Raw genomic sequence first — 18,427 nt, 5'->3', positions numbered from 1 at the left:
GAGTCTTTGGTTGCTAAAAAAGGTCTGGAAGGCAGGAAAGGGGAAGCTCATCCCATTACAGATCCTCAACCTTATTACATCCAACAGCTAAAAATTATCCTTGATATTTTTAGGGGATCCTGAAAAAACTGAACAGTTGAGAGCCCCTGCATGATGAAGAGCAAGAATGGTCTGGCTGATTCCTCCCAGCTCCCATGTTGTCACATCTGAGGTACTGTGTTCAGCATTATTCTCTCCCAACGCCTTCAAGAAGTGGCATTGTTATACCAGATCCAGAATCCAGGAGCTGTGCGTTATGCTGGAAATTTCACTGCTGTATGACAGATTACGGCAATGTGTCTCACTCTCAGAATAAATTGATGTTTTTTATTGTCGTCCTTCATGAAAAAAGAAAACACCAGAAGAATACCTAGAGCTTTTTGCTATCTTCAGTTTAGTGAGAATAATAATCATAAATCTCGTTACAAGTGCTTTCTTCCTTCCTTCTCTCTCTTTCTACAGTAATATCTTTCAATCTAGACTGTAAATTCCCTGAAAAGACGACAATGTCTGAGTCCCATTCTGGTCTGAGACTAAATAAACAATCCAGAAAGGATTTATATAGCAATATACTAACAGAAAATGCCACAGCAAGCACAGATATGACAAAGTTATTGATAAGAAATGTAATAATATTTCCAACTTCAGCTGTATTATATTTACTTTACACAGAGGGTCATGAAAACACCTCAAGCATATGCAACACATACAGAGGGACTATTTCAGAATGTTTCAAATCAAGAGAGGAACATCTTCGTTACTCTCAAAATCAATGTAACTATTCTTAGTCTCTGCAGGCTTCTCTGGTTGTAGCTTAATAGGTCCCAGTCCAATTCGTTCCTTTTCTTGGATTATCTTTGTTATATCAGGGAATGAATATTTACTAGGATCCACTTCTAATTTCTCAACTTGTCTGCCCCTGAAACAAGAGGGAAACAAATGGAAAGAACTTAATTTCAAACACAGCAGAACTATTTTGGGTGCCTGTTTGTAAACCTGTTGGCTTCTGTGTGAGGGTTGTTACTGAGTCCAATTAAACCAGGATTAAGGGTATTGTAACTTGAAAAGTGATTGTTATAAAAAACCTCAGTGTAAACACAGGAAGGACTACAAAATCTCAGAGATTTTAGACAAAAGAATCCTTATCTTACAAACATCAGAAGTTCATTTTTTAGCTAATTTGCTCTACATCAGAACAGGGTGATTGCTGATATCACATTACAAAAGGTTGGCTTTGGATGTAAGACAGGGGTGTTCTAATCTAATTGGGTATTTTGTTCTTTTTTTCTTTCTGTTCCTTTTTTAACACAATTCCTTCCCAGGAGCTGCCTATTCATTTCTATGTGACAGATTCATCTTTGAAAGCAGAAATGCTTTTATATAGTGAGAAAAAGTAATGATATGGAATTATTTGCTTTTATCTGCTAACTCTTATATTTTAGCAATATGAATCCTCACCATGTTTATATTATGAACAAAACCCTAAATGAAAGTATAAGACAGGTCAGAGGTATAACAGCATTTCCAGATTCTATTGCTATGAAGGGTTTTCTTTTAGATCACCCTTAGAAACGTGTACAGGCCACTCATTAAGGCAACCCTTCCACAGCGCATGATGATCAAAGATATGAAATATACTTTCTGACTTCCAGCATTTAAAGCCACTGCTTTTTTGTAGTAGAGGAGCTGAACAACGAAATGGAAAAATCTAGCCTGTTTTCAAGTAATTTGTAACTGTTTACATGAAAAATGGCAAAGTGGAAATTTAGCTGTATAATAATGTTCTCATTTCTGCAAATCCCAACACTATTTGTGCACCTTCATACTAATTTATATTTTATGCTGAGTGCTACTTTGGGTCAAAGTTCCAAGCTCAGCATTATGAAAGACAGTGCGTTACTCTTCAAAGACATGTGAAAACTCCATGTTTACCCAAGAGATCAGAAAGGTGCATTATTAGAACTAAAATCGACAAAAAAGTGGCAAAGTCACTGGATGAAAGGATGCATTTCTTTGATGACAACATAGGTAATGAAAATATGTAAATATCATTTAAAGATTTTTAACAGAAAATACCCCATCTTCAGCTGTTAAAACAAAGAGAAAGGTTTGCAAAGCAGCTTCCAAATGGTGCCAGTGCTTCTCCATCCAGGCTCTGTGATATATGAGCAGACATCCAAGCCCATATTTGTATGCAGGATCTCTGTCCCAGAGAAGGAGAGATGCAGAGGGATTCCAGGGAGGTTTCATCCTCTCTTCCCATGCTACACTGCGGAAAGCATGACTAACAGAAGAAGCAGTCATCAGCCTAGCTACCTTATTCATCAGCTTTATGCCACTTGATTTTTCTTGTGTTATGGGAATTATTTGATCATTTTGCTGAGTGGCAAACAACTACATAAGCACCCTGCTTTAATAACCATAGAATCATAGAATCATACAATAGTTACGTGGCACAAATGAAAACTACTCAGAGAATTTTATGGGTAATGAAGACAAATACAAGAAAACTCCTTTTTCTTTACCCTGAATGTTCTTCTATTTATACTACTACACAGTTTACTGAAGTAAAAGTGGATTCACTTTGTATTAACATTTTATAAAATGTTCATCCCCAAAACATAAGAGACATTTTTGTTTCCTGTGTAATTTATGATATGTGCTGTGATCTGGAATCAGTGCATCAGTGGTTTTGAGGGAAATCACAAAGAATGCACACCCTGTCCATAATCTTAATCTAATCACTAATCTGAGGCATCTCAGAAAAAAGCTAAAAAAAAAAAAAAAAAGAATTAGACTCATGTTAGAAAATATTTTCCTTAATTTGAAGTATTTTAATTAGTAGTGGTATTTTACAACTCTAAAATTGTACAAATTGCTAGTCATGAATATACAGTAAACTATGGAGTTTGACTAGATTTTTGCTTAGGAGCAGACTAAATCCAGTATATGAGCAATTAACTAACAGTGACCATTGAAAGTAACAATCCACATCAACATGGAAGGATTATACACATCTGTCATTCTCAAAATGTAATTTGCACATGTTATCTAGAAATATCTACTAACAACAGACAATAGGAAAGACTGAAAATCAAGCACAGGTGCTTCCTCTGCTGAGAATCTGCTATCTTAGTGTCATCTATGCAAAAAGAGGCTGGGTATTGATGATGTAAGACTAACCACCTGAAACTTCTGGGAAGAAAGAATGAGCTTTAGGTCATCCAAACATTTTTATGTATAATTCTACCTAGCGGAATAAAAATAATCATGTTGCTGAAACTCTTCTATGAGCAATGGTAAAATAACAGTGATGAAAACAATAACGCTTCTTGAAGGACCAGCTACAGCACATTTCTGGAAATTTCAGTGTTCCCAAATATTTTCAATGTCAGGTTAAAAGGAAAAAAGAAGTTCACAGTTTTTGGCACTGTTACCTGCATCTGAGTGTTCCCCACTCAAGGGAAAATTATGGCCTCAAGATTAGAGCACCATACAAAAATAAATAACACTAGATTAAATCCTTTCTTTTTTCCTGGCATTTTTTCCCCTTAGGAAGGCTATTTCTATCTCCACATAGTTCAGTGATTTTTTTAACAAAGAAAATGAAAAAACTCCACAATAAAGTCAGCCCTTCCATTTTGCATAACTATAGCAAGCTGCTGAACAATCTGGTGTGTGATTGAGCACATATCTGATAATTTGATATTTCTTGATAATTTACACTTTTGTTCACACAGTTCTTAATCCCCATATTTGCTATTTTAATGACTTGACAGTTACATTCCCCTGTTTCAGCTTCTGAATTTCAATAAAATTTAGATTACTAAAGCTTTCTCATATGTTTGATCCAGAATATGCAGTTTTTGACATCTGATTGAAAGTTTCTTTTCTGGCATCAGGATTTCCAAAGATATTTACAAGTCACAGCCAACAGCTTTGGAGAGACACTTATTCCAGTCTTCTAACATTGTGAATGAAATGGCAGAAAAGTCATTATCATATTAGAAAAAGTGCTAAAAAATCCTTTTCTTGAATAAGAAAATAAAGTTATTCCAGTAAATGGAATTATGTCTTATTTGGGAGCTTCAAGAAAGACAAATCCTTATTTATGTATGTCAAAAATTGATTGTGAATGTGTGACACTTGCACACAATGTCTGGCCTCAGCTTTTGAAAATACAGGCTTAAAAAAATCTACTAAGTAATCTAAGTAGATAATTATGGTTTTATAAATACTTGGAATATTAATACATCTTTCATTGCATAAGAGGCCTTTCAAATCTCCCTACATAGATGTAGTCTGAAATGAAGCTATGACTGGAGTCTTCAGTCAGTGGATCATTGGGAAGATACAAATACACAATGACTGGTAGACTCAAATTCTTTTTCAAGGACTAAACTACAGTCAAGAAGAACTAACAAATCCTTTGTAAAGAATTCTGATTAAAGAAAGGCTGATGATATCTAGGCCATTCTATTCCAGAAGACAAATGCACCTCACAAATAGGATTCATCAGACTGAGAATGTATATAATACTAGCACCTATGTTTCTCAAAGTTAGACAGAAAATCACAGTCACTGTGACATTTTTGATTTCACTGTTCCATCCCTTAGATTCTTTTGCACAATCACTTCAAGAAACTAAATTTTGAACTGACCTTGTCTGTTAGCAAGAGATATGCTCTAGCAAACACCTGCATATGCAAACTGATCCTGAATTTCTCAGTCTGGCTATAGTATCATCCTATTTTCACTACTTGATTAACCCAGAAAAATAAAAAGCACTGTTAACTTTGTCAGACTTGACTCCCTAATGTGTAAAAAAAGAGTGAAGCTTACAGTGAATACACATTTTATTCTAACAAGGTGACAAGACTTAGTTTACAAAGTTACACAGTGTTACAAAGAGACTTTAAAGTACGTCTCTGCCCTCAATCTATTGTCCTTGTCACATATGCACAACTGGAAATTACTTTAGGTTGTAGTGATCAAGAGATAGCTGAACAGAATTTGTAAGAATACTTTTTTTTCCAGAAGGGCACGTTTCTGAAGTCTCCTCACCCTTATTACAGTTATGGATTGCTAGATGCCTTTGTGTGCAAAGTAATTTTTACTCACTTATGAGACACCCCACCTTTTGTTCTCCTCATTAGTCAGATGATTGAGATGTATACCCTCTGCTTTGATCAGCTCCAGGCCTCTATGAGAATGTAAATGAATCTATACTTTAAGACTAACAAGTAAAACCACCTTTTTAATATGTTGCTTAGTTCTACCTAACTCCACTTTTGGGTCAAGAAGTGAACTGATTACAACTCCTACAAGTCCTCCTTTCCCACACAATGTAACTTGCTTTGTAAAAATTCTCAATATCTTCATGACATTTATCAAACTGGTAGCCAGAAAACCTGACACAGAAAAAGGTATCTTTCATGTATTCTTAGGTATCTTTCTTTAACTGAAGGAATTCAAGTGTGTGTATAATTACAATTAAAGACATTTTTTATTTTTCTTTCCTTTTTTTCTTTTCTTTTTAACTTCTTTTTCATGTTAAAGGAAGAACAGCCTAAACCCAAGGGTATGAGACAAGAATTATTGACTTCATGTAACTCTTAAGATTTCCACTATGCCCTCAGAAAAGTCAGTTCCTACCTACACCTGAATTGCACCTATGCAACTGTGCTGAACTCAACTTTTGGATCTCAGAGATGAATTGTGAGGCCAGTTATTGTAAAGAATGGCATACTCAGCGACTACATAATGGAGGCTTTGGAAGTATAATAAATCAATCTGTCAAATTCCCCCTATAGGAACTTGTCTCTTTGAAGGTTTGAAATACAATTTTTTATACAGCCAAAGAAGAATCTCTCTCACGTGGCAGAAATGATAATAGTATCATCATGTAATCTAGCTAACAAGAGTTAAAGAGATTTGAAGCACTGCATTATAGTTTAGCAGATTATATGTCTGATAGCATTTAGCTAAGACATCTGTAGCTGTCAAGTGTAATCACTGTAATGAATGTTCTTCTGTAATCTAAGAGACAACTATTCAGCAAATTTTGAACATCTGGCTAGTCAGCTACTTTACAACTAAAAAGAGGCCAAAACTCACTATTTTTAGTATGAACTGTAATTCAAAGGACTTTTTTCCTATTTCTATTTTTGTGATATATATTCCTGTAATATTTTAACACTAAGATTTATATTTTTCCTACAAAATCTGTGGTAAGCATATTCGTAACTACATAAAACTGCATTGAAACCAAACAGAAATTCATGAAGTATCACCATGCCATGAATTATCTTTAGTTCATCACCTAGCAGGAAAGGAGACCATTTCACATTATTAGTTCCAGTACTTCTATATTCCCATTATTGCTACTATTCACTTCTGTGTAGCCAAAGCTAAAGGCACATTGACAGTTCAAAGGAAATTCATAATCCTAATCACAGGTTACCAACTCTTTTGCTTTTTAGCAGAATCCATTTTGAAAACAAATTATGTCAGTTACTTAACAAGGAAAAATCTGATTTTCTCCTGGAAAAAAAAAAAAAGCTAAGACTTCTTTTTTTAGAACCAATTTCTTTTAATGTATCTAATGCTTCAGTTGTACTTCTATGGGAAAGAACCATTCCTTTTGCAAAGTAGATTCATTGAATAGGACTATAGAACAGATTGGGTTGGAAAGGACCTTTACAGGTCATCTAGTCCAAGCCCCTGCAGTGAGCAGGAGCATCTTCAGCTGGATCAGGTTGCTCAGAGCCCAAATGCAGCTTTTCATCCACCAGTACCCCCCAGTCCTCCTCCCCAGGGCTTTCTCAATTCTTTTATCCCCCAGCCTGTACTGATACTGGGGATTGCACCACTCCATGTTCAGGACCTCATACTTGGCCTTCCTGAACCTCATGAGGTTTTCATGGGACCACTTCTTCAGCTTGCCCAGGTCTTTCAAAATGGCATCTTATCCAAAATAAAAAATTGGAGAGACATCAATTTGATGGATGGACCACTCGGTGGATAAAGAACTGGCTGGATGGCCACACGCAAAGAGTTGTGGTCAATGGCTCAATGTCCGGCTGGAGACCAGTAACGAGTGGTGTCCCTCAGGGATCGGTGTTGAGACAGGTCTTGTTCGACCTCTTTGTCGTTGACATGGACAGTGGGATTGAGTGCGCCCTCAGCAAGTTTGCCGATGACACCAAGCTATGTGGTTCGGTTGATACCCTGGAGGGAAGGAATGCCATCCAGAGGGACCTTGACACGCTTGTGAGGTGGGCAGATGCCAACCTCATGAAGTTTAACCATGCCAAGTGCAAGGTCCCACACCTGGGTGGGAGCAATCCCAGGCACAGCTACAGGTTGGGCAGAGAAGAGATTCAGAGCAGCCCTGTGGAGAAGGACTTGGGGGTGTTGGTCAATGAGAAAATGAACATGAGCTGGCTGCAGTGTGTGCTTGCAGCCCACAGAGCCAACCATATCCTGGGCTGCATCAAAAGGAGTGTGACCAGCAGGTTGAAGGAGGTGATCCTGCCCCTCTACTCTGCTCTCAGGAGACCTCACCTGGAGTATTGTGTGCAGTTCTGGTGTCCTCAACAGAAAAAGGACATGGAACTGTTGGAACAAGTCCAGAGGAGGGCCACGAGGATGATCAGGGGACTGGAGCACCTCCCATATGAAGATAGGGTGAGAAAGTTGGGGCTGTTCAGCCTGGAGAAGAGAAGGCTGCGTGGAGACCTCCTAGCAGCCTTCCAGTATCTGAAGGGGGCTATAGGGATGCTGGGGAGGGACTCTTCATTAGAGACTGTAGTGACAGGACAAGGGGTAATGGGTTAAAACTTAAACAGGGGAAGTTTAGATTGGATAAAAGGAAGAAGTTCTTTACTGTGAGGGTGGTGAGGCACTGGAATGGGTTGCCCAGGGAAGCTGTGAATGCTCCATCCCTGGTAGTGTTCAAGGTCAGGTTGGACAGAGCCTTGGGTGATATGGTCTAGTGTGAGGTGTCCCTGCCCATGGCAGGGGTTTGGAACTAGATGATCTTAAGGTCCTTTCCAACCCTAACAATTCTATGATTTTATGATTCTTTCCCTCAGGTGTGTCGCTGCTGCCTAAGAAAAGGATACAGTGCTTGTGCTCATGAAGAACCTCAACAAACTCTTGCAGTCTCCCTGTCATTTTCCCATCATCTAGGTAATTCAAGAAAAGAAGTCATGACTGATCTTTATTAAAAATAAGACATAATAGCAGTATACTAAATATTGAGACCCACGATCCATAATGCTATTTTTTACTAATGTTTTAGCCTATCCATCAACATTCACGCCAAAGAAATCAAACAAGGAAACAAATGCAACACTAAATATAAATGGCTTAACAAACTTTGTTGTTACCTTATCTTATTCTGATATGAATACCATTGCCTATAGCATGGGGAAAGGAAAGATTAAGAGATATTTCATCGTATTTGTACTTAGGCCCAGTCTACATCTACGGAAATGGCTAATAACACTTGCTAGAGTAAAAACAAAAAATAGTGCATCGCTGATATATGATTTTGGCAGTCATTAACTGTGAGATTTCAAGAGCAGGAGTTTACATCATATTTAAAAGGGTAGATCTATGTTATAAAACCTTGCAGAACTCCTTTTCAAATGTACTTATTAGTGCAGTAGCTCAACCAGTAGACTAGTGAGAAGCAGTTCATGAGAGGGATTCATAATCATTGCGTTCTAAATGGTTTTCAGACTTGAGTTACACAGCAAGGAGCTCTGCAGATGTAATTCTCAGCAGGTGATTTAGTTTTAGTATATACCAGCTTAATAATCTGAATAAGCTGATGGAACAAAACCGATAGGCAGAAATAAGTGCTTTTTTGGCTCTGCTGCTGGAACAGATCGCTTTATAAACAGCACCAGGCAGGCTATTAGCTTTTAGACATAGTTTTACTCTATACAAATCAATATTTTCATGCTTTCAACAGTAACATAATAAGAAGGATACATTCTGGCATGTGAGTAACACATGGACAAAAAATAAAATGAAACTAATGCAGAAGAAAAAAGGAATTACCTTCTTGCATTTTTTTGCAGTGCATTGCAGTCAGAACGCTTAACTAAAGTTGCTACTTTTTGCTTAGGCAGGATTATTTCTTTAGCCTGAAATAAAAATAGAAGAATAATTCTAATGAAAGTTGATACTTATGCTCACAAGCATTTATATAATCTCTCAAAAATAGAAAAACTAAGAGAGTCTGAATAAATTTTCTCTTGTGACATTTACTTTTCTGTCAGATTTTAACACTCTTCACTCAGCATGAAACACATGCATAAGGCAATTTTAACCAAATCATCTGAATGGAATTATATTCAAATATATATATGAGTCTATATATAAAATTTTAAAATATATACATCTATTTGTATTTAAATCCATGCTGTCTTGTTTAGTACTGTGCTAACAATGCACATTGCTAATTTTCTCCACAGTAACTAACTGGTTCATGATGTGCCTCTCACTTACATTTCACTTCTGGTATCCATGTGCTAGTTCAGACATTTTAATTAAAAACTCAGCTGCAGTCTGGACACTTTAAAAAAGGGACAAGTGACCAGAAATGTACAAATGACCAGGAATTCCCTCAGCTCCTTTGCTAAAACAGAATCTCAAGTTCAAAATCCAAGTGAATTCCCCTTCTCAAAGAAAACATGTCCATCACCGTTTTTTGGAAGTTGTGTTGTTGACAAAAGGGAATCTCATGGCAAAACCGTATCTCTTTCCCCTCTTAACATCATAGCAGAGGGACCCCCTTAAGCACTTGACAGGAAGGAGAACAGGAACTACGCCAAATAGTAAATTTTATTGACTATTTCTTAGTGTAATTGATTTGAAAATAGTCCAGGTTAGAAGACCAGTGAAGTTAAAGTATCTGTTCTGAAATATACCAGAAATAGGACAGAGCCTGTAGCTTCTGTTGTTCATCTCTGAAATCCGTGGGGAAGAGGCTGATCCCCTCTGATTCTGTGTTTACTCTGAGGGAAAGCCTATTTCTTTGGATCTTCGTTCTCTTCGCAGGAGGCCCTCTAGTGTTCTGTTCTTTTAACAATAATTCATTCCTTTGATCCCCTTGAGATTAATGTTCCTTACTTTGCCCTCAGAGCACATGAGCAAGGATGGTGAGTAAATTTGCTGATTCCACAACCAACAGAAAAGGTTTCCTTGACAAGAAGTCCTGGCACTTAGGGAAGGGTTAGGTTTTGCCTACTAAAACACCTATTATTTTAACATAGAAGTTCTCCTGTGCAAAAGATGCCCTCTTACCCCTATTCGAGAAAAAAAATACAAATGATATTCTCTAATTATTCTTCTTTTTGAAACACAACTCCATATACAGCAATGGTATGTGAGCTTCACCACACCAGTAGCTGACTGACTGACATCTCTTAGTGATGGTGATGGTGGTCAAGTGAGGACAGCTGTTCTGGAAAACAGAACTGCCATAGTTTCAACTGAGGCTGAAACCAAGATTTTGGGCTTAGCAGAAAGATAGCTGTCTGAAATTTAAAGCCTGTGATATACAGGAAGATGGACTACATTAATGTAATGATACTTTCTGAAAGCTATTCTATGTAACTCTTTCTAATATTTGTATTAATCAGAAAACAGAAAGAAGATCCCTTTTAACATCATTATCAGAAAATTCTAGAAATTGATGTGTTAAGTAGAATATGGAATGAGTAAACAGAAGGAATAAAAACCCCTAGATTTTTAAGCTAAATCAAGCTAAGCCATCTTTTCAGTCTCATCTTTTTTCCCACAGCGACTCTCTTCTACAACAGGAATTCCACTGAGCAAGAGTTTCCCTGAAACACATTTATTCTGAAGGATGAATAGGTTTCTAGTGTTCCACAGCTGTATATCTCCACACGCCTTTGATGGTAATGAAATATTACTGCATTTACCATACCTAGAAAAGAGAGAATTACATAATGTAATTCCATCAAATAACCTTTCCACTGACATGCATAATATATACCACTCCTATTTTTAAATTAATTAAAGAATCTACCTCTCATTGATCTTTAAATTTCTAAATGCTTTTGAAGGGCCAGGCAATAAAAAGCTGCCAGAATTCATTTGTGACTGCTTATATAACAAAAAATTAATCACAAAGTCCAAATTTTTTCTCTCTGATTCATTAAAATAAGGACAGTGAAGTTTTAAAACATGTCATGGAATATTTCAGAGCCCTAAATGAAAACTGCTTGTTAATAACCCTGGGTTTTGATGCTTTCTCTCAGATGTTAATTAAAATGCTATTGGTGTAATCTACTGATGACATTTTACAAAATCATTGATTTAATATGCCAATTTTGGTCAAAGTCTATTAAAGAAACTCTCAGATTTTAATTTTACTGCATCATCTGCAATGATGACACTGCCAGAGCAGAGAGGTTCAACATTTGAAAAGTTTCATGTCACAAATATTTTTCCCAAAAAATGAGGCATGTCCAATGTAGTCACTATCAACTCCTTATTCATGCAAAATCTCTGTAAGATGATTATTGCAGTATAAACACTACACTTTAGAAGTGTCACTGTTTCATTTCAGTGAATGTGTCCTTCAGTTTGCTTTGCTGACCTGGCAAGAAATCATGGGTAGATGCTGCCTCAGAAAGACAGCCATTCTGCAGTGATTTGCTGTGCAGTAAATAGCACATTTAAGAAAAATGTTTCCAGAAAAGAAGGTGAAAATTATTTGTTTTCTTTTACTTCACGTCAAATTTATGATCTCCAGTATTTGTGCTATGGCAAGGTCATCCGAGAGGCAAGGAAAGAGGTTTTTGTTTTCATTTTAAATGCTAGGGAGCTGTGATCAGGCTGGAAGATGAATGGTGATAGGTTTAGTAACCTGATCAGAAACTGACTAAAGCAAGTGAAAAACACTTATTGAATTCAGTTCACTTTCTGTTCTGTTACTGATAGAAATCTTGTCAGGATAGTATTGCAAGCATATTATAAAAGACTATTTTTAGTTTAAGAGCATTTTTAACATTTTAGTTACCTGAGGAATGCACTAGGTCATTTATCTAGTTGCAAATAATTTTATTTTGATAGTAGTTGTTTAGCAGAAACAAAAAGGTTATATGGTGCAATATAGTCATTAAGCTTGTCTTAACACTCATACAACCTGAAAGAAGTTGCGTGAACACTGTATCTTAGTACCTTGGTAGAAGATTCATATTAAGTTGTTATCAAATTAGTGTTCTCATTGTTGATAACCTCAGCCATAATGTTCTGGAAGAAAAGTATCTCTTGGCCAGTTGTTGCTAATCTTCATTCATTACACTTTGCTTCCCAGATTACATCCTATTAATACCAATAAAGTTTCTATGGATAGAGAGCCTCTGAAAAGGATATGTATCTCAAAAATGTAACTCAAGCATTCTAATTCAGTCCTGGGGAAAGAGAACAGACTCTCTTGACTGCAGTAGAGAAGCTAGCATCTGTTACATGCAATTGCTGCTATGTAGCATGAATCCAACTTTGGTCAGCAAATCCATGAAGTTCACAGGATCACAGACTCACAGAATGGTTGAGGGTGGAAAGAACCGTGGAGGTTATCTGGTCCAAGCCCCCAACCAAGGCAGGGCCACCTAGAGCCCAGGACCATGTCCAGGTGGCTTCTGAATATCCCCAAAGATGGAGACTCCTCAACTTGTGCTAGTGCTTGGTCACCCTCACAGTAAAAGTGTGTCCTGATGTTCAGAGGAAACCTCTCATAGAATCATAGAATCGTTAGTGTTGGAAAGGACCTTAAGATCATCTAGTTCCAACCCCCTGCCATGGGCAGGGACACCCTAAGCTAAATCATATCACCCAAGGCCTCGTCCAACCTGGCCTTGAACACTGCCAGGGATGGAGCATTCACAACCTCCCTGGGCAACCTATTCCAGTGCCTCACCACCCTAACAGGAAAGAATTTCCTTCTTATATCCAACCTAAACTTCCCCTGTTTAAGTTTTAACCCGTTACCCCTTGTCCTGTTACTACAGTCTCATGTTTCAGTCTGTGCCCATTACCTCTGGTCCTGTCACTAGGCACCATGGAAAAGAGCCTGGCTCCATGGTCTTTGCACCCCCCTTCAGGTATTTACACGTGTTGGTAAGATCCCCTTGAGGTTTCTCTTCTCTAGGCTGAACAGTCCTAGTTGTCTCAGCCTTTTCTCATTGGAGAGATGCTCCAGTCCCTTCAACATCTTCATGGCCCTTTGCTGGATTCTTTCCAGTTTGTTCACGTCTTTCTTGCACTGGACACAGTACTCCAAGTGCATCTCACCAACTCTGAATAGAGTGGAAGAATCCTCCCTCAGCCTGCTGGCAACTCTCCTAATGCCAGCCAGGGTACAATTAGTCTTCTTTGCCAGAAGAGGACATTGCCTCTACAAGAGGCATACATTCTACAAGAGGCTCATGTTCAACTTGGTGTTCACCAATGCTCCCAGGTCCTTTTCTTCAAAGCTGCTTACCAGGATCCAAGTTTTTGGATCCACTGACAATGAAGATATTAGACCACGCAGCATTTCATTCATGCATATCTCCCTGTGTCCCAGCTACACAAGCAGTTTTTGACCAAACCAAGGCAAAGCTCAGAACATCAACTCAGTTATTCTATTCTCTCTCCTCAGGTCTCACAACTATCTATGAATCATGACATTCTGAGATGAAGCAGGCTTCAGACCCTCAGACTAGGTAAAATATATAGGTGAAATAGAGGTGAATTATAAAGTCTGTAATGGAATACAGGCAGTTCTCAATCACAATATGAAGAAAGGATATTCATTTTGCTGATTTAGGTATGACTTTCTAGGCAGGCAGCAGAGTTTATTATATCCAGAGATTCTCTGAAACATTTACATTTTCTAATACACTGATTATCCACAAAGAGACTAGTAAGATGCATGAGTAATAAAAGTTTGTTATGGGATAGCAAACTGATAGCACTTAAAATATCCAAAAGACAATTAAATTGTAAAACTGTTCAGCAACATTTGAAAACAACATTATCCAAAATGGCAAATGTCAAGGCCTCAGTTTCAAAGCAATAAATTTAGGAAAGTCTAAATTATCATATGAGTGAATTTTGAACATTAACAAAATATGGATCTTAACCAAATGAGTACAATTCTCAGCATTCTTCAAGCTCCTGGTGAAACTGCATGCTTGATGCTAGAGAGACAGTTTGTGATTTAATGAGAGGCAGTCCATGTAAGGAAAGACAGATGGCATGGGACTGGAGTGTAGAAGAAAACATAGAAGGTATAGAACCACAAGTGGAAAAAGACAAAAGCCAAAACCTGCGTTTTCAGGGGTTTTTTTTTACTTCAGTTTTAGCTACTAGTTGCATAGTCTTAGAATTAAATAAGAGCACAAAGACAAAGAACTGATCCCAAATAGCAGCTGAAGGCTCCTCCTTCAGAAGAAAATGCTGTAATTAATATATCTTGGCAAATTAATCTGTGGCACCATGTCCCACTGCTACTACCCAGCAGAGAAACTTCCTAGAGGCCACAAGGGTAAAGCTAGAGTACCAAGATTTTTACTTTTTTTTCCTGGAAACTATTGTTACTCTATTTCTGAAAACCAAAAATATACAATGTAGTCCTAGAGGACTTAAAAGCCCCCAACCTTCCAAAGTAAGGGAGGAGCAAGATGTTGAAGTTTATTAACCTCTCCCATCTTCCACTGGACCAGGTTGCTCAAAGCCCAAATCAACCTGGCCTTGAACACTGCCAGGGATGGGGCAGCCACAATTAGATTCTCTTCCCATGAAGATCACCTGAGACGTGAGAGGAGTACATCATCCCTGTCTTTGAACCAAACATAACCTTCATACATATATGTGCCACATAATTTTTTAGTAATTGAGTTGTATTTATTATTTCACAGGTGAAAAAGCGAAGTAGGTAAGTTGCTTATTTTCAATTATTTAAAAATCTTCTTATACAGTTGCACAACACTGCATGTTTTGCAGAATCTCTTTTCATATATAAAAAGCTGGTTTTGTTGAAAAGAAAGGAAATAGAAATAGTTCTATTAATACTGATTTTCACAATGTTCCTTTACAGGACTCTTAAATCCTATGGTTTCGCTCTATGATTAATTTTTTACTGGAATTCTCCTTCCTTGGAAAATACATCCTGATGGGAAAGGCTGGACTGAATAACTTTAGCTAGGCAGATGTTACTTGTAACATTCCTGAAGTATTCACAACATTTAAGTATCTTTGTATAATGCCTCCTCAGATTACTTTACCTTTGGCATGCTGATAACTAAATGACCGGTTGTTTGTGATCTTTTAGCAGAGCTGCTGTCTGGCTTCACTTCCTCAGGGAGCACAAACTGAAATGGCTGTAAGAAAATGTGGGGTTGGAGTATATTATGCTACAATATCTGGGTTTTGTTGGTTTCGTTTTTTTTTTTTACCTGCACAGAACACATGCAGAAACATCACTATCACATCCTTTGATCTTAAGGACAGTAAAGGTCTAAATCCTCTCACTTTATTTATAGTATTACTAACCATAATAAATTATTAGCATGCTAAACAGCTTTCACTTGACAAGTATAGTCACATACATATTCCTGAATTGCTGTCATAGCCAAAGTGACATTTCTAAAGAAGGTTATGAAATGACACTTGACTTGTATTAGCAATTAAATAAGAAAGATTATCCAGTCTATTTTAGATGTAAAGTACTCCTGAAATTTTGTTTGTGTAGTTGGTACAGTCAAAAATAGGGATTTTGGTTTACTGTTTTAAGTAACTTGGATTTTTTTCAAAAAATGGATGGTAAAACCAGGAAGAAGACAGACAAGTGGAATGACATTTTAAATGCCCTTTAAAAGAATATACATCCATTTGTTTCTGTCAGCTATGAATTCCAGATTGTGAAATTGCTAAATTCTAGCCTAGGGCCACCAGCAAGATCTCTTCTTAAGTCAATTATGGTACACTGTGTGGGGGAGAAACAAGAGAAGGAGAGAAGAAGAGAGAGTGAAATTTCATTTCAGGCTTTGCACATCTTCTGGTTAGGACTTACACAGTTTATGTGTGGTCTAAAATAATGCAAGTATGAAAGAACTTCTTCTGCATAGGTGCACACGGTAACTCATAGAAGTCAGACCCAGAGTCGTCTAAGTAACTATGGTCAATGATAACTCTTGGTTTGAAATGAATGTAGTAAGAAAACACTAACCTTTCCCTTCACCATTACACGTACATAAGTTGGCTGGACATCAATATCAAGCAGAGAAGTGTCCAAATGTCTTCAGGATGAAATACAAATAAAAGAATCAATTTACAATACAGTCCAGTAAATAAGCAGTGCAGAACATATAGCTCTTTAATGGTGATTTTGCAGTTTATAAGCCACAAACTTCAATTCTAATTATTATGTGAAATATGTGTATATTTCAAAGTGTTAACGTCTTTGGAAGGAAAACCTGATCTTCCCATGTGTTCTCAGAATTTTAACTAAAATAACATCTGAATTCTGTCAAGTTTACCACATCAGCAATTCTATAACTGCAAGAATTCAAAATCTTTGTGGCAAATGGTTTTTCATCTATTAGCTTTGTGCTTTACATTGCTATGAAAATTGATTTACTATTTAAAATTGCAAAATTATTTTGCTACTTTTGTTTCTGAAGGCTTAACTAGTAAATGTATAGTAAGAGATCATTTTTTTTTGCACAGAGTTTGCTGGACAACCATGAACAGAAATACTTTGCATTTCTAGAAATCAGAAAACTGCAAGTCTGTCAAACACAATTTGGACCTATTAAAGCTCCACTTTAACATCTGCTCTTCATCATGTGACACATACCCTCATGTGAATGTACAAGTACATATTCTTTGTTTCCCTTCATTTATAAAGTTACCTCTTGAGTGAATTTTTCAAGTGAGCACAAAATATTATAACATGTCCAATATCTTATTGCACCTGAACAGATTTTCTGAGGCTCCAAAAAAGCTAATTCTTAGAATTCAGAAATAGAAAGCAGGACTCTTTTGAGGGAAACCAATAAGCTTTAAGGGAAGAACACCTGGCATGAATTGTGTTTCTGTGCTATAATACTAGTTCAAGCTTTACTCTAACAAATTCCTATTATAGGTAAATAAGCTTTTAGGTTTCCAACCCCTTCCTGAAGCCTGGGCAAGGCTTAGTAGTATATATTAGCAAATAGTTATCAGATTTCCTGGTTCAAGCATACTTCTTCCAGCCAATAGCCTGGCACAATTCAGGAAACAGCATGGACTATGGACTCTCTCCAGTAAGGAAGGAAAGTAGGACAAGGATACCCTATTCTGTCATAGGGAGGCAAAGAATTTAGACAGGACATTAACTGTACTAGAGCACTTGGGGAAAAAAATCCCTACAACCTTAATCTGCAAATAAAGAATGAAAAAGATTTTACGTAAGTATAAAAGGAAAGGTGTGGAGGAAACCTGTCTGTGGACTGCAAGGAACATCAGGTGCAAAAAAACGACTGTTAAGAGTCCTCATTCACAGTGACAGAACAGTCTGAAGGCTCTATGGTTTATTCAGATTCATTTCTCCTGCACAGACTTCAAGACTGATTCCGGTACCCCCAATATTATTTGTTTTCCTCTTGAAAATTCCCAGTTACAGAGAGGAATATAATTGAACACTGTGTATTGAAACTTCAGAATGGCAAAAATTAAGAGAAAATAAATCTGACCTGTAAACAGCAAGATCCAAGATGATCTGGTTGTTTTCTTCATCATCTTTCAAAGAGAAATGAAGCCTAATAATAATAACAAGAAAACCTTCAGGATAAATACAATTGGAGTGAATAAGCAAATATCACAGCATCCTTTCACTGCTAGCACTTTTAGATGAATACAAACACCATTGAGACAATATATCACATGATCATTTTAGGAACAGTTGCAATTTGCCTCCTGAACACAAAAATATGCTGGTATCTGAACAAAAGTCATTCTTTCATTCATTTTTTGTTCTCCCCACCCAACCCACCAGGAAAAGAAGACACAAATACTGTTGAAGGTCAGTTAAAAATTAAGCTCAGCCTGTCAATGCAGAAAGAGAGACATCTGCTGGTGAAATCTGCCTGCTTTACCAACATCTTCATAGCAAAAACAGTTCGTTCATGAAAAGCATGAAAAGCGTGGAATTTGATAATTCTAAACATATCATACGCTAAAAAAAATCTGCATCTTTGTTGATAGCAGTTAATTTGTCTAAAGTATACACATCTGCCTGTGCATTTCCAAAGTAATACATGATTTGTACAATATCATCGATATTGTATTCTGATACAGTCAATTTGCAAGAAAGTTT

The 18,427-nt window shown here is 37.0% G+C and overlaps 1 protein-coding gene across 3 annotated transcripts in view; it reads right to left on the bottom strand.

The window, feature by feature from the left end:
- Positions 1-674: 674 nt before the first annotated feature.
- Positions 675-18,427, bottom strand: part of LOC130610138 (dynein axonemal assembly factor 11-like) — a 47,888-nt gene continuing 30,135 nt past the window's right edge. For all 3 annotated transcript variants that reach the window (XM_057429779.1, XM_057429778.1, XM_057429777.1), the window contains 5 exons: positions 17,805-17,870; positions 16,298-16,367; positions 15,354-15,449; positions 9,112-9,197; positions 675-958 (listed from right to left, as the gene is read on the bottom strand). In XM_057429779.1, coding sequence (XP_057285762.1) covers positions 772-958; positions 9,112-9,197; positions 15,354-15,449; positions 16,298-16,367; positions 17,805-17,870 — 505 coding nt within the window. In that variant the 3' untranslated portion in view covers positions 675-771. The remainder of the gene's footprint in view (positions 959-9,111; positions 9,198-15,353; positions 15,450-16,297; positions 16,368-17,804; positions 17,871-18,427) is intronic.

This window comes from Pezoporus wallicus, unplaced genomic scaffold (assembly GCF_028554395.1).
Source record: "Pezoporus wallicus isolate ANWC-B61680 ecotype Strahan unplaced genomic scaffold, APGP_CSIRO_Pwel_v1 contig_7545, whole genome shotgun sequence".
NCBI lineage: Eukaryota > Metazoa > Chordata > Aves > Psittaciformes > Psittacidae > Pezoporus > Pezoporus wallicus.
This window is presented reverse-complemented; position numbering and strand designations above follow the sequence as displayed.